Below are 14145 nucleotides of genomic sequence, written 5' to 3'. Positions count from 1 at the left end.
GTTCCACTGGACCGTTTAAAAAATATCCGTTTCACAGATGATAGCAGATAAGTTCCTTTTGTTCGTAACTACAATCCTGTTCCTTTTTCATGAACGTGACCCACCAAATAAGACTTTTTACCGGGTTTCCGCTTTGCTTTGTAGTAACATGAGCAACATGACAGGTGCTACATGGGGAGTAGGATCTGCTTATCCTTGTGGGCACCTGAGAAATTTTGCAGTTTTTTTGTTATTATCTTAAATATTATTATAGATAGAGATCAACTGTAAGTAGCAATACTTTTCAGCAAAGTAAAATCTACAAAAAAAATTAATATAACTAAAATTGTCAATTGACCCCTTAAGAAGTTATTGCCCTTTAAAGATAATTTTACACAATTTATTCATCATTTGCTAACTTTTAAAAATCTCCTCTGAAATATATGCGAGCCTCTTGTTTTTGCCGTGAACCCATTTGTCTATACTTCTCTATTTTCAAAAATCAAATAATTTCAAGTCACTTTTCAAAGTTTTAGTACTCTAATTGATATATGGTACATACAATTCTTATTTTAAGTAGCAGTCTGGCTAAGAATCATGCAAAATGATGAAATAGTGATACACACTGTATCACAGAAATCCACAATACTTTGCATGATTCTTAGCTGGACTGCTACTTAATGATGTTTCTACAAATTTCTGAGCCATGCTAATTTGACTCCTTCCCCCCCCCCTTTTTTTTACTGTCTATGGTACTTGAAATGTAACTCCCTTTATATGTAAGGATTTCAAATACCAGTAATCAAAGCATTCAAGGTACACGGTCTAGTCAATGCTTCCGTAAATATTTTGAATGAAATTTTGTTAAAAGTCTTCAAATTATGGTATTTTTTTCCAACCATGGATAATTTACACCTTTTGTATGTCTGTTTTTTAATCTATAATGACCTTAACATAATGTATAATGCTCTAATAATAAATTATCTAGAAAGAAAAAAAAACAGGAGGGTTCCATTTACGGGCAAAATCAGTTTGCGCCACTTTTTATTTTCCGGATCATATATCAATTGCGCCAAATGGGAATTAATGGAATCAAATTGCGCCAGCATTACTTGTACCTTTTAACCTATAGCATACATGATACATGTACTATGTACTATTACAGGGGCGGATTTAGGCGGGGGCGTGGCGGGCGTGCGCCCCCCCCCCCCTAAAATTTACAAAGCATGGGTTGACTTCAATATATTTAAGTATCAGAAGAGACCATTCAATCTTTTTTAACATTCAAAGTATATACAAAACAGTCAGTTTCACAGAATCAACGTGATTACTAATCAACTGACCTACGCTTTATCAAAGTTCTATCATGGCAATAATTTGAAAGGAATGTGTCAAACGCGGAGCTGCGTTTGATGACAGATATAATAGATGTTTAGTTGTTAAAGTAAAAACAGCTATAACATTGTGTTTACGGTTTTTATAATCAATTTATTTGATAATCGAAGTTCCAAAACATCCCTAAATCACTTTCACAATTTCATCATGACACGGTCCAGAAAACAGTCGGCAGGTGAGATTCTTTTATAATATCCGTAATGAAAGATAGAAATACTGTTTTAAGCGAAAGGTTAGTTTATTAATTTGTATCTCTGTGTCTATATTTATTTCTCCCTTGCAACCTAAACATTTAGCCGAATTCTGTACCGTATTACCGTATGCTTGGGATCCCAAGTAAATAAAAATATCTGCGTAAATGCATCTCATTCTGATTTTATTTGTTTGTGGCGAACACAGTGAAGTCTGGCACGACCTCCGAAAATCAAAAAAGTAAAAAACAGATAGCTAGTATGAAAGGACAATTAAAAATCGCTGGTAAAAGTAGAACTTTTCGTTTGAAAAATATATTGGTTAGGTGAGCAATTGTGATCTGTCTCGTCACACTTTGCGTCCGTCTATCTGTAGACTGTTGTCAGGTGTGGATTACGGCTGTTTCAGCTTTAAACTTGAATTCCTCGCTTATTTTAACACACAATAGTTCGAGCTATCTACATTTCATCCCTTAAGAAGAATATTTCAATAATTTTACCTAAAAAAAACTCCAAATTTAAATTTTGCGCCCCCCCTAACTGAAAATCCTGGATCCGCCCCTGTACTATTAAAATATACTATTTAACTCAAAACTGATCAAAATTGAGAGTAATCACCAAGAAATAAATTGTTTTATAACATAATGTTTTTTTTACATGTAAAGATGTCAGATATATCGTTCAATAAAATAAAGTTTGGTAGATGACTGTGCTGAATTTGATTATAAACCATTTGTGAATATCGATGTCAGCTGAATTAATCATTAAGCAATGTACAGATGAACATCTTACCGTTTAATATACATGTGTAGTATATCCAACAAATTTAAAATGTGATCCAAAAAGTTCTCGCTTCGAAAATCGCGACTTCCGGATAGCGTACAGAATAGTATCTACACTGTGTTATATATTACTAGATAAAAGTAGTTGATGACTGTGTTGTTAATACATGTAGTCGAAAATGGGTTACAAAAAAAAATCCATGAAATGTAAATTTTTATGTTATATATATATTATATTTGATGTTATAAATTAAAATGTCCCCTCCAAAATTGTGTAACATGATTTATCAAACCGGTAAAAAAAAAAGTAAAAAAGAGCGTTTTGTGACATTTTGACTAGACACAAACAAAAGATCGCATTCTTTCTTTCTTTTTAATATAGCTAACAAGTTCCTATCCCCTTAAAATTTTTACATATTTGTTTTCGTACTCTTAAAAAACATCTGCTCAAGTTTAAATAAGACATTAAAATATATTAATTTCCAACTCAAACGGCAAGTAGAAAAGATAAATTAAGAATATTTCCAAATTGTCGCCAGTGTTCATTTTCCCGCGAAATTGACGCAACGCCGGAATTAATGGCGCGCTTTAGTATCAGTATCAGTCCCAGTGTTGCACTTAAAAAGAAACAGTCGTTTCTAGGGGACCGCTTTGCGACTGTCGAGGCGACCGACAAGGTAAGATGGCGGACGCCTGTATGCTCTGCTCTTTTTTATTGTGCTACTTTATTTTATTGATAAATGGAATAGAAATGATAAGCATTTGTCTGATCTGTACTCTGCCACGTCCGATTTGTGTTTTTTAATGATGTTTTTCTACTAAATTCTATCTATCTGATTTGTTCAACTGATTCTTTTATTTTGTTCTTGTGTTGTGTTGTATCACCACTATCCCAGACTAAAGAAAAAAGGAGGATGAGCGCTAACAAACATGTTTAACCCCGGCGCATTCTGTAGGTGTGCGTTCCAAGTCAGAACGTTGGAAACGTCAGTTGTCGTCAAGCTTTGTCATCAACATGCAGAGTCTTCGGTGACGACAAAAAGTTCGCGAAATCAACTGCCTTCAGTAAAAATCGTGTGTGGGTTGGGGAGGGGGGCATATTGCTTTACCCCTGTTTGTCCGTCCTTCCGTCCATCACAATATGGTAGTATGATTATTCCACATAACTCCTCCTACAATTGATGTTTGAACTTTGTCACATCTGGAGTATAAGAGGTGCTTATCATCGGCTTTTATTTTTATTTTTCTGAGTAGATTGGATTTCTTTATATCGGCTTATCCGGAAATGCGTCCCTGCTTCTTTACAAAATAAAATAGTTGGGTACATCGGGTCAATTTTCGACATCATTTGTGGATTTCCTTAACTCTAAAACAAGACTTGTAGCCTGAAAAAAATATCTTTTTTATAATGAAGTTTAAACTAATCCATTTATCTTTAGGTCTGATAAAATAGTTTGTTTATGGTTGGGAAATAAATAAGATGAGACCTCGACGTGAGTATTTTTACTTATAAAAATGTCACGCAATACAGTTAAAATTGGTATGATCAAGTTGATCAAGTTACCCAAAAACGAAGCTTAAGTTTTAGGCCAATTTATATTTAGCATTTTCTTATTCTAAAAGTATCAATTATGGTTTTGGCTATGGATATATATATATAAAATAGGAAATGATTCATTTAAATAAAAAGATAAAAATAAAAATATAAACATTTTAACTTAATAATGTTGATTGGTAACTGGGAATCGTCCAAGCAGTTCATGCTTGAATCTCTAATGCAGCATAATTTTAATCCGACAAATAAAATTCTTTAAACAGCCATTCATAAAACTGTCCTTGTCAAATTGTTTTTCCCGTTGGCTGTAATCTGTGAAAGTCTGATATGATCACTGTAATCCGTGAAAGTCTAATATAATCACTGTCAAAAATTGCTTTTCCCCCTTTATATCTAAATCTTCACATATTCAAGTTGTGGCAGGGTAATGTCGGCGCACACAAATAACGATCATCTTGTTCTTTCTTTATTATCTTGACTCGTGAGACTGGGACTTTCTACAAAAGATCGGGAAAAATTTACGGAACACCGCAAAACTATTCAATAGATATAAAATATCTTTAACATAATCCTCTTGTAAGTTGTGATACATAGACTATACCTGCTTTCCGACTGAGAAGCATGTTTTTCATTTATCGTCGTTGGTTCGTGTCTGGCATATTTTTTTTCTCGCAAATTGTTTTGTTATGAATTACTTATTAGGCCGTAAGTTTTCTCAATTGAAGTATATCAATGACATTTTTTCATGTCGGGGCCTTTTATCGCCGACTATGCAGTATTGGTTTTTCTCATTGTTGGAGGTCGTACTGTTGCCTTACGTACATCCACTCCATTTCTACTGGTGGATAGTTGCCTCATTGGTAATTGTTTCACATCTCTATATTTTCATATGGTAGTCTACTCGTTTTGAATTATCAATAGCAGAAATATAAGTATTTCCTAAGTGTATGCATGTAATCGGTTCACTTATATTATACTAAGAATTTGAATGAGTTGTGTAATTCACAAAAAGTTTTAATATTGTTTCATTATCTTATCAAGTTCTTTTTTTACAGCCCAAATGGTTAACGCTGGCTGTTTACAACAGTATGACATTTGGTAAAATGCTATACTGTGCTACTGTTTTGATATTCGGATGTACAATGTTGTCGTCTGCTTGCGAAATTGGACTTTCCAATTATAAAGGGAAATTCCTCAAAAGCAACGGACTATTAGAGAAAATACTGAAACTGGAGACCATGCTGAATACAACGCTTAAAAAGAGAGAAGAGATGCTTAACCAAATGCTGGAAAGTCCGTGTAAAGGTATAGTGCACGATAAGGAACATGATAGGCATCTAATTTTAAGTAAAATCATACTTTTAAAGACATTCTGAGACTGCTTCGTTCACTGAAAATACACTTTCAGCTCACCAGGAGTCTGACTAGAGGGTCAAGTGAGCTTTGGCGGTCGTCGATGGTTAACTTTTATTGAAATATTCTCATCTGAAACTACCGGATAAAATAAATCCACTCTTAGCCTAAATCAAAGTTATGGTTTCTAGTTTTAAAAATGTATCCGACGCTCCGCCCATCAACCAAGATGGCCACCATTGCTAGAAATAAAACAATTGATGAAATATGTTGAGACATATTAATGCTGCATTCAAACCGCATAAAGCATGGATAATTGCGAAGCAGTTTCCTGAACTTCGTGTCTCCACAAGTATGTTATTGACTTCTGATCTGTAAGAAAATTTTGAAGTTTTTGGTTATTATCTTAAATATTATTACACATAGAGATAGACTGTAACCAGCAATAATGTTCAGCCATGTAAGATCTATACAAGCAAGACAATATGAAAAAAATTGTCAATTTCCTCTGAAGGAGTTATTGCCCTTTATAGTCAATTTTCTTTATTTTACAAAAAATCTTTTTCACTTTATCTTTTAGGCAACATAGAATTAAACTGCATCGAAAGGGTATCTTGAGTGACAAATGTATCCGATGACTCTGTCAAAAACACATTTCAAATGCGAATTGCATAATGCGATTTAGTCAATTTGAATCAATTCGAATTGAAAAAAAGAGTACGTGAACACTATTAGAGCATTCGATTCGCATCCCATTCGATCCGAATTCAATTCAAATTAAATAAACGTGTAAACAAGGCATGAAATCAGTTCGAATCAGTAAATGCAAATCGAATTCATATTACGTGTGAACGCAGCATACAAATATCATTCCGTCATCTGAATTAATAAACTTATGGTGATTGTTAGTGATTTCTTTATTCAAGAATACTATAATAATATTTACATTCTGCATGGAAAACATCGCACAAGGTAGAGTTTGTATAAATTAAATATCAACGAGTTTAAAGTCCGCCATCTTAAGTTACCCACAGCTGTTTAGGCACAGCGACTATGAACATAAGTTGGTGCTTTATTTTCTTCTGTTGTTATATCGGTTAACTTATTCATAATATTTTTATACTATTATAGAGACATCACCCTTTTTATTTTATGATCGATTAAACTTTGCTTTCAATTAAGCATTGCAACATTTGCTTACCAGTAAATTGCTTTTCAAAACGTATAACTTTGCAGACCAACACTGAAGAATTAAGTCACAATGAATTATATACTTATAAATTATAAAAGCTGGGCAGTTCAACGACTTTTTATTCTTTCTTTTTTCTAAGATCCGCTAACAGGTCATTTGCGTATTGAAGATGTGTCTCACGAGAAAATGACAAGTCAAAGTTCCCACAATGCTCTATACCCTTCTGGTAATGCTGTTGATGGCGATCTCACTACAATGTTTATGACGAATTTCGACAAGAAGCCATATTGGTGGGTTGACCTTGGATCTTCTTTTTCAATTCATCATGTTGAAATTTGGAACAGACACGATAACGTTGGTAAGTAAATAAATGCCTCACCAGTTTTTTTTTTGTTTTCCGATTTTGTACAATTTGAAAACATCAGGGCCTGATGTTTTCAAAGTGTACAAAATCGGAAATAAAAAAAATGGAAATTAAGGTAGTTTTTTTAAATAATATGTAATGGTCATATTATCTCAGAATATTAATCTTTAGTAAAATTAAGATCTACCGTAACTCGCTTACGAACATGACGAATCAGAATGATATTTTATTTTGAACTAGGAGATTGCATGTTTTGATACAAGGAATCAGATGAAATATTTAAACAAACGAGGAAAGTAAATCGTCTAAAGGCATACATACATAAAAATCAAAGTACTAATGTACTGAACATTGAAATACTGCAAGTTACAATGTAGGTTGGATTCATCCTCAAACACATTATTTCGGTACGGGTAAATAGATAATAATGAATTTTGTCGATCATGCAACATAGGGATAGTGATCCGGCGGCGGCGGCGGCAGTGTTAGCTTACTTCTTGAAAGCTTTATATTTGAGGAGGTGGAAGGACCTGGATGCGTTATACCTTGTTTATAGATGCCTTATGTAACGAAGTTTCTGTCTGTCACATGTCCATTGTCCTTGTCCTCATTTTCATGGTTCAGTAACAACTTAAAAAACAAAGTTTAGATTAATTGTAACGTTAATTTCTCTCTTATTATGGGCAATGGGATAACTATAGTTGGTGTGTGCGTACCTCGAAAGGTCCTCGTCCCAATCAGACAGTTTTCACTTGATAGTTAAATTTTTGTGGTCAAGTCCATATATCTCAGATACTATAAGCAAAAGGTCTATTTAATGTGGTGTATGGATGGATTGTAATGTTTACTTGTTTAACTGGCAGGTGTCATCTGACCTTGACATCATTTTCATGGTTCAGTGGTTATTGTTAAGTTTTTGTGTTTTGGTCTGTTTTTCTTATACCGTATGCAGCAACGTTATATATTGCTACTACCACGAAAAATGGCGTTGACTAAATATTTGACGGGAAAATTTTCATAGACTGCAGAAATACATATTTCAAATTATTCATGAAAATAAAGATTGATTCTTAAATTTTCACATTATGGAAGAGAAAGAATAAAAATGTAATATCCATAGGCTAAGGAAGACACAGATTGTCCGAAAAACGTTTACTAAGCGTTGTCCCATGTAACTAACTCGAAACATAAAACTCAAACAATTCGCGAAATGTTCACCCAACTCTTTTCGAAATTTTGCATGAACATTCTTTGACATGATATATTTCAGTATTGGCTAACATGGCTGTCTCTATTTAAAATTTGCATACATATTTTCAAAAGAATATGATGTACGGAAATGTCCCATCGGAAATTTAATTTTGAAACTTAAAACATTTCAGTTCAAAAATAAAATTTTGACAGATAGTTCTTTAAATTGTAAGAACGATAGTTTAGTATTAAGTGTTAGCTCCCAAAATACGAATTGAAAAATAAATTGAGCTATTCAATTCAAAACAATGAATTTACAATGTCTTGCGGAAATGTCCAAGTTCAACTTTCATGCCCCCACAAAACTTTTACGGCCAAAAGAACAGAGATTTGATTTTGTGAAGATTATTTCTAGGCTTTGATAACTATACCAATAAAAAGTACTTTTAAAGTTGAAGTTTGTACACCAAATACCATTAAGATTACAGGGTTATCTATAAAAAAGTACGGATTAATGAAAATGTCTTGCAAGTTTGTCCGTTATCATAATTTGACGTCGCTACAAGCGTAAAATGCTAGGAACGGCATGAACTGCATTCGTGTTCCTTCCTCAATTAAATATAAATATCCTGCTTTTAACAAAACGAAATGATGCACACATTAGAAAAAAATGAATTTCCTATGTTTATTATAAAATCATATTGGATTGGATTCTCATGGCATCTATACTTGTGTGTTATACTTTGCATTTACCCAAAAAGGAAAGCAGGAAGAATAAGCCCTAGAGATAGCGCGTTTCCAAGTTAACGTCATTTTTCTGTTACACTAAATATTGTATACAATTATTGTTTGATTGTATTGCTTGACCCTCATGGAGGTAATTTTGCAATTAAGATTACACTAAATGGTAGCAATATCTGACAAAAGATCTAATATATTCGATGTATGGAAGGACTGTAAGGTGTACAGTTCCAACTGGCAGGTGTTTTCGGACCTTGACCTTATTTTCATGCATGGTTCATTGGTCAATGTTTAATTTGTTTTTTTTTTAATCCTGTTTCTTAGAAACTATAATAAGCAGTAGGTCAGCAAATTAACAAACGCACTTTGTCCTCTAATGGTTTTTCTTTTACAAATTGTGACTTGGATGAAGACTTGTCTCATTGGCACTCGTACCACATCTAATATCTAAGTTTCTGTCAAGAAAAAAACACGTCATTTTTGTTTCACCAGTAATTGAAAGATAGTGATATATATTGAAAAATCTGTTTTACAGGCATTTTCTGATTTTAACGAACTTCTTCTCCATACAGGAACTTGCATATTTGATAATAGTTGCCACATGTTAACGTATTTATACTGTCTTATATATATTTTTATTTTTAGGTCGTAGACTCCGTAAATTGGATGTTCTTGTTGGTCCAACTTTAAGTAAAATGAAGCTCTGCACTTATTACAAAGGCCATGCTAATAACGGAGAGTTCCTTATTCTAAAATGCAGTAAACCTACAATTGGACGGTTTGTCAAGCTTGCCATAGGAGTTCAGGAATGGTTCAACCTGATGGAAGTTAAAGTGTTTGCGTATTCAAAGACTTGTTTAGCTGATGAATGAACTTATTAAAGATAAAATCTTGTGTTTTTTTTAATTTGGTCATATAAGAGAATAAAATCGAGAATGGAAATGGGGAATGTGTCAAAGAGACAACAACCCACCCATGGAAATGGGGAATGTGTCAAAGAGACAACAACCCGCCCATAGAAAAAACAACAGCCGAAGGTCATCTACAGGTCTTTGATGTAGCGAGAAAATTTAGAAGGACATATGCATTTTAAATGCTTTGAGTACTCTACCATGTATAAAATATGGCGTGAATTCATACGCTAATATGTTTCTTAGCTCTCGTGGATGAACGCAGGTACATTTTCCTTTGCGGTCTGTCTAGTATATAAATGTGATGCTATTTTATAGTGTGCCTTTCTATGTTTTGATGTGACACTTTTGTTTCAGGTGTTGGTAAATGTTGACGCCGGCATTTAAACGTTTAATAAATTTGAGAATGGAAATGGGGATGTGTCAAAGAGACAACAACCCGACCATATAAAAAACACAACAGCAGAAGGCCACCAACAGGTCTTCAATGTAGCGGGAAATTCCCGCAATCAAACGCGTCCTTCAGCTGTCCCCTAAACAAATATATACTAGTTCAGTGATAATGAACGTCATACTTATTTCCAAATTGTACACAAGAAACTAGAATTAAAAAAATACAAGACTAACAAAGGCCAGAGGCTCCTGACTTAGGACAGGCGCAAACATGCGGCGGGGTTAAACATGTTTATGAGAACTCAACCCTCCCCCTATACCTCTAGCCAATGTAGAAAAGTAAATGCATAAACCTACTGCAATTGTGTGCACCTTTCCAAAGTCAGGAACCTGTTGTTCAGTGGTTGTCGTTTGTTAATGTGGTTCATAAGTGTTCTTCGTGTGAAAAAAATCTCGTTATCTATATAGATTAGACCGTTGGTTTTCTTGTTTGGTTGGTTTTACACGAGACATGTTGGGGTCCTTTATAGCTTTATGTTCGGTGTGAGCCAAGGCTCCGTTTTGAAGGTCGTACCTGCCTAAGGCCACAAATGAGTCAACACAGGAAAAAAAGTCCGCACCCGTAGGCGACATTCAGCTGGTATATTAAGAACAATGTGTACTAGTTCAGAGAATATTTATCAAAGGTTCCAGGCTTTTGTTTTTGATACACAAGACGCGCGCGTTTCATCTTCATAAGACTTAACAGTGACGCTCAGGTCAAAATAGTTTCAAAGCCAAACAAGTACACAGTTGAAGAGCATTGAGAACCCGAAATTCCGAAAAGTTATACCCAATACGGCTTAGGTAAGCTTTGCCTGGGATAAGAAAAAAACTAAGAATTTGAATAATTCATACTTTTGTAAACGGTTGATTTATGAAAATAGACATCACATAAATCTCCGGAACATATTTATAAAACGTTTTGCGTCCTAACGTCAATTTTAATTCGAATTACAATGCGCGTCAAATTCGCTTTACTGTTCATTTTAATTCGTATTAACAAAAACGTATTTCTTATTCGAATTGGGTATTTCGAATTACCCAATTCGATTTAAAAAAGAAGAGTGAACGCAATTAGCGAATTCGATTCGAATTCAATTCGAGTTAAATGTCCGTGTGAACGAGGCATTACTTACCTACTTATATACAACTAAAAATACAGCAGCCACATACTTAACTAATTGAATTGCATTTTTTACTTTATCCTACATATTGGTCTTTTGATCTTGCCCCTAAAAACTAAAAGTCTTTCACTGAATCGACATATTTTGATTTGAGACCAAAATATTGTCGGAAAAAAAATTAAAATAGAAGTTATGTTTTAGATTAAGAAAGGGTCTCGGAAGCGCACAGATTGCAAAAGTTTGCATCATTTTCTATAGGTTCTTAGGGCAGTGACCCCAAAACCCTTTGCCTCAGTTTTTTTTTAACTCGTTCCACTCGGCAAATATTTTTGCCATTACTTTTAAAAGAGGCTAGTATTTAGACAATATACGTATAGTGTCTTGAAATATGAAATTTATTTGTATGAGGCTTAGAAACGGGAAAATGCGAGGTTCTGCCGAGCATTTTCCCGTTTCGTGCCGAATACAAATAAATTTCATATTTCAAGACACTATACGTATATTGTCTTTATACTGAAATCGAAAAAAAATATTTAAAAATGAAAAAACTATGTTAAAAAATTGTTAAAAAAAGTGTTTGGAATTTCCCTCTTGAGGTACCATTTTGGGGTATTTCCCTATGACCGTAGTCCAAGCGGTAAAACATTGACATATTAAGGACATTAAGGAATTAGAAAGGGAAAATGAACTTAATTAATAACATTTGATAATCATGATATATAAATAACCAATTTGCAGACAAAAAAAGTTTAAATTCATAAAAGTTTGACCATTGTTACTTTACGTTGTCATGGTCGTGACGTGATGTTGTTGATGAAATACAATAAGGAGGCGGGGCTTATAGGTTAGTTGGGGTCATTGACGTATAAAGCTAACGTTTATACGTATAGCTTTATCTGTATAGTAAAATAGCTGATTGCAGTATAATTAGACAATATACGTATAGTGTCTTGAAATATGAAATTTATTTGTATGAGGCTTAGAAACGGGAAAATGCGAGGTTCTACCGAGCATTTTCCCGTTTCGTGCCGAATACAAATAAATTTCATATTTCAAGACACTATACGTATATTGTCTTTATACTGAAATCGAAAAAAAATATTTAAAAATGAAAAAACTATGTTAAAAAATTGTTAAAAAAAGTGTTTGGAATTTCCCTCTAGGGGTACCATTTTGGGGTATTTCCCTATGAGCGTAGCCCAGGCGGTAAAACATTGACATATTAAGGAATTAGAAAGGGAAAATGAACTTAATTAATAACATTTGATAATCATGATATATAAATAACCAATTTGCAGACATAAAAGTTTAAATTCATAAAAGTTTTACCATTGTTACTTTACGTTGTCATGGTCGTGACGTGATGTTGTTGATGAAATACAATAAGGAGGCGGGGCTTATAGGTTAGTTGGGGTCATTGACGTATAAAGCTAACGTTTATACGTATAGCTTTATCTGTATAGTAAAATAGCTGATTGCAGTATAAATAAGTATATAAGTAGGTAAGCATGCAATATGTACAGTTTGGAATTCAGAAGATTCACTTTCTACATGTCCGAGAGAGGAAGAGAATTAATTCTGATTTAATGGTATATTATGACTTGACTGTATATGTATTATTTAGTTCAGAAAAAAAAACATAATATTGGAAAATAATTCATCAGTCCCTTGTTTTCATGAAAATGAAAATTACATCATGCTTCCACAATGCAGAAAATAAATAATCCGCCCTTTTAGAACGCAAAAATAAGTAACTGATCCAAACAATTCTTGTCTTATATTCGGAGCAGATATAAGGTCATTCGGAAACACAATTTAGCTTAATTTATACTGTACCCTAAAAAAATAATCATGTTTTAAAATAAAATTATTATAATCTTGATATATCTGTGAAGACGGAAGAACAGGGGGATGTTACCCAAACTGCACACAAGACAAGTTGACAGTTGTTACGCCTTCGTTTTTTTTTTAATGTATCTGACCAATCTAATTAAAATATTGATCTCTGATTACGCAGAAATCAATATTTTGATTAGATTGGATTCTGACAAAAGTGTCCATTCTTTTTGAAGAAGTATCATTATTTTCTATATGAACTTGCACATGGCATGATGCACTTGCACAAGTCAGGAATCTGATGTACATTAGTTGTCGTTTGTTTATGTAATTTAAATGTGTTTCTTGTTTCTCTTTTTTTTATACAGACTAGACCGTTGGTTTTCCCGTTTGAATGGTGTTACACTAGTAATTTTGGGGCTCTCTATAGCTTTTAGTTCGAAGTGAGCCAATGCTCCGTGTTGAAGGTCTTACATTGACCTATAATGGTTTACTTTTATAAATAGTTATTCGGATGGAGAGTTGTCTCATTGGCACTCACACCACATCTTCCTATATCTATTTTTAGAAAGTCGCATGGTGACGTTTCTGAAGATTTACTTTTTCAACGTTTTTGAACGTTTTGTGCATATTTTAATGCATTCAGTTATGTTTAAAGACGTGTGTAGAGCCTAATGTCAAATCATAAAAGTACAAATTGTTGAGTCGCAAAGAAAACTTGTAAGAATCTTAGATTTCTGCAGCTACGATATCTGTCCAATAGGTGCAATCTGGGTACTCGGTGCAATTTGAGTACTGTGACGTTAGAGAAACGTCAATATCTTACTCAAACAGCAGCAAACAGAACTTGAAAATCCAAATTGCCGCCAATTTAAATTTTCCGCGAAATAAACTCAATTTCAGAATGGCGGGCTTTAATATCAGTGTTATTGTTATCTTTAAAAAGTGGCAAACGCGGTCGTTTCCAAGGACTTGCATGCTTTCCAAATGAATTCAGTTATTTTTCTTTTATATATGGTTCAATTTTAGATATAAAAAAAGATACTACATCATATCCGACTGAACCGGCAAATAAGAAACCGAAAAAAGAGAAAAT

The 14145-nt window shown here is 33.6% G+C and overlaps 1 protein-coding gene across 1 annotated transcript; it reads left to right on the top strand.

The window, feature by feature from the left end:
* The first annotated feature begins 2925 nt into the window (after positions 1-2925).
* On the top strand, positions 2926-9644 carry LOC134681957 (uncharacterized). The gene is made up of 4 exons (XM_063541587.1): positions 2926-3024; positions 4958-5207; positions 6587-6805; positions 9389-9644. Exons 1-4 carry the CDS (start codon positions 2926-2928, stop codon positions 9613-9615), a joined length of 795 nt encoding a protein of 264 aa, XP_063397657.1. The 3' UTR covers positions 9616-9644.
* Positions 9645-14145: the final 4501 nt, after the last annotated feature.

The sequence above is a fragment of the Mytilus trossulus genome, chromosome 8, assembly GCF_036588685.1.
Source record: "Mytilus trossulus isolate FHL-02 chromosome 8, PNRI_Mtr1.1.1.hap1, whole genome shotgun sequence".
Classification (NCBI taxonomy): Eukaryota; Metazoa; Mollusca; class Bivalvia; order Mytilida; family Mytilidae; genus Mytilus; species Mytilus trossulus.
The sequence above is the reverse complement of the archived record's forward strand: the minus strand, read 5'-3'. Positions and strand labels throughout refer to the sequence as shown.

Excerpts from the sequence above, each read along its gene's own strand:
- LOC134681957 (XM_063541587.1), top strand. The coding sequence starts at position 2,926 with ATGGCGCGCTTTAGTATCAGTATCAGTCCCAGTGTTGCACTTAAAAAG. Across the intron at positions 5,208-6,586 it reads GCTGGAAAGTCCGTGTAAAG|ATCCGCTAACAGGTCATTTG; the intron begins GTATAGTGCACG and ends CTTTTTTCTAAG. Across the intron at positions 6,806-9,388 it reads GAACAGACACGATAACGTTG|GTCGTAGACTCCGTAAATTG; the intron begins GTAAGTAAATAA and ends TTTTATTTTTAG.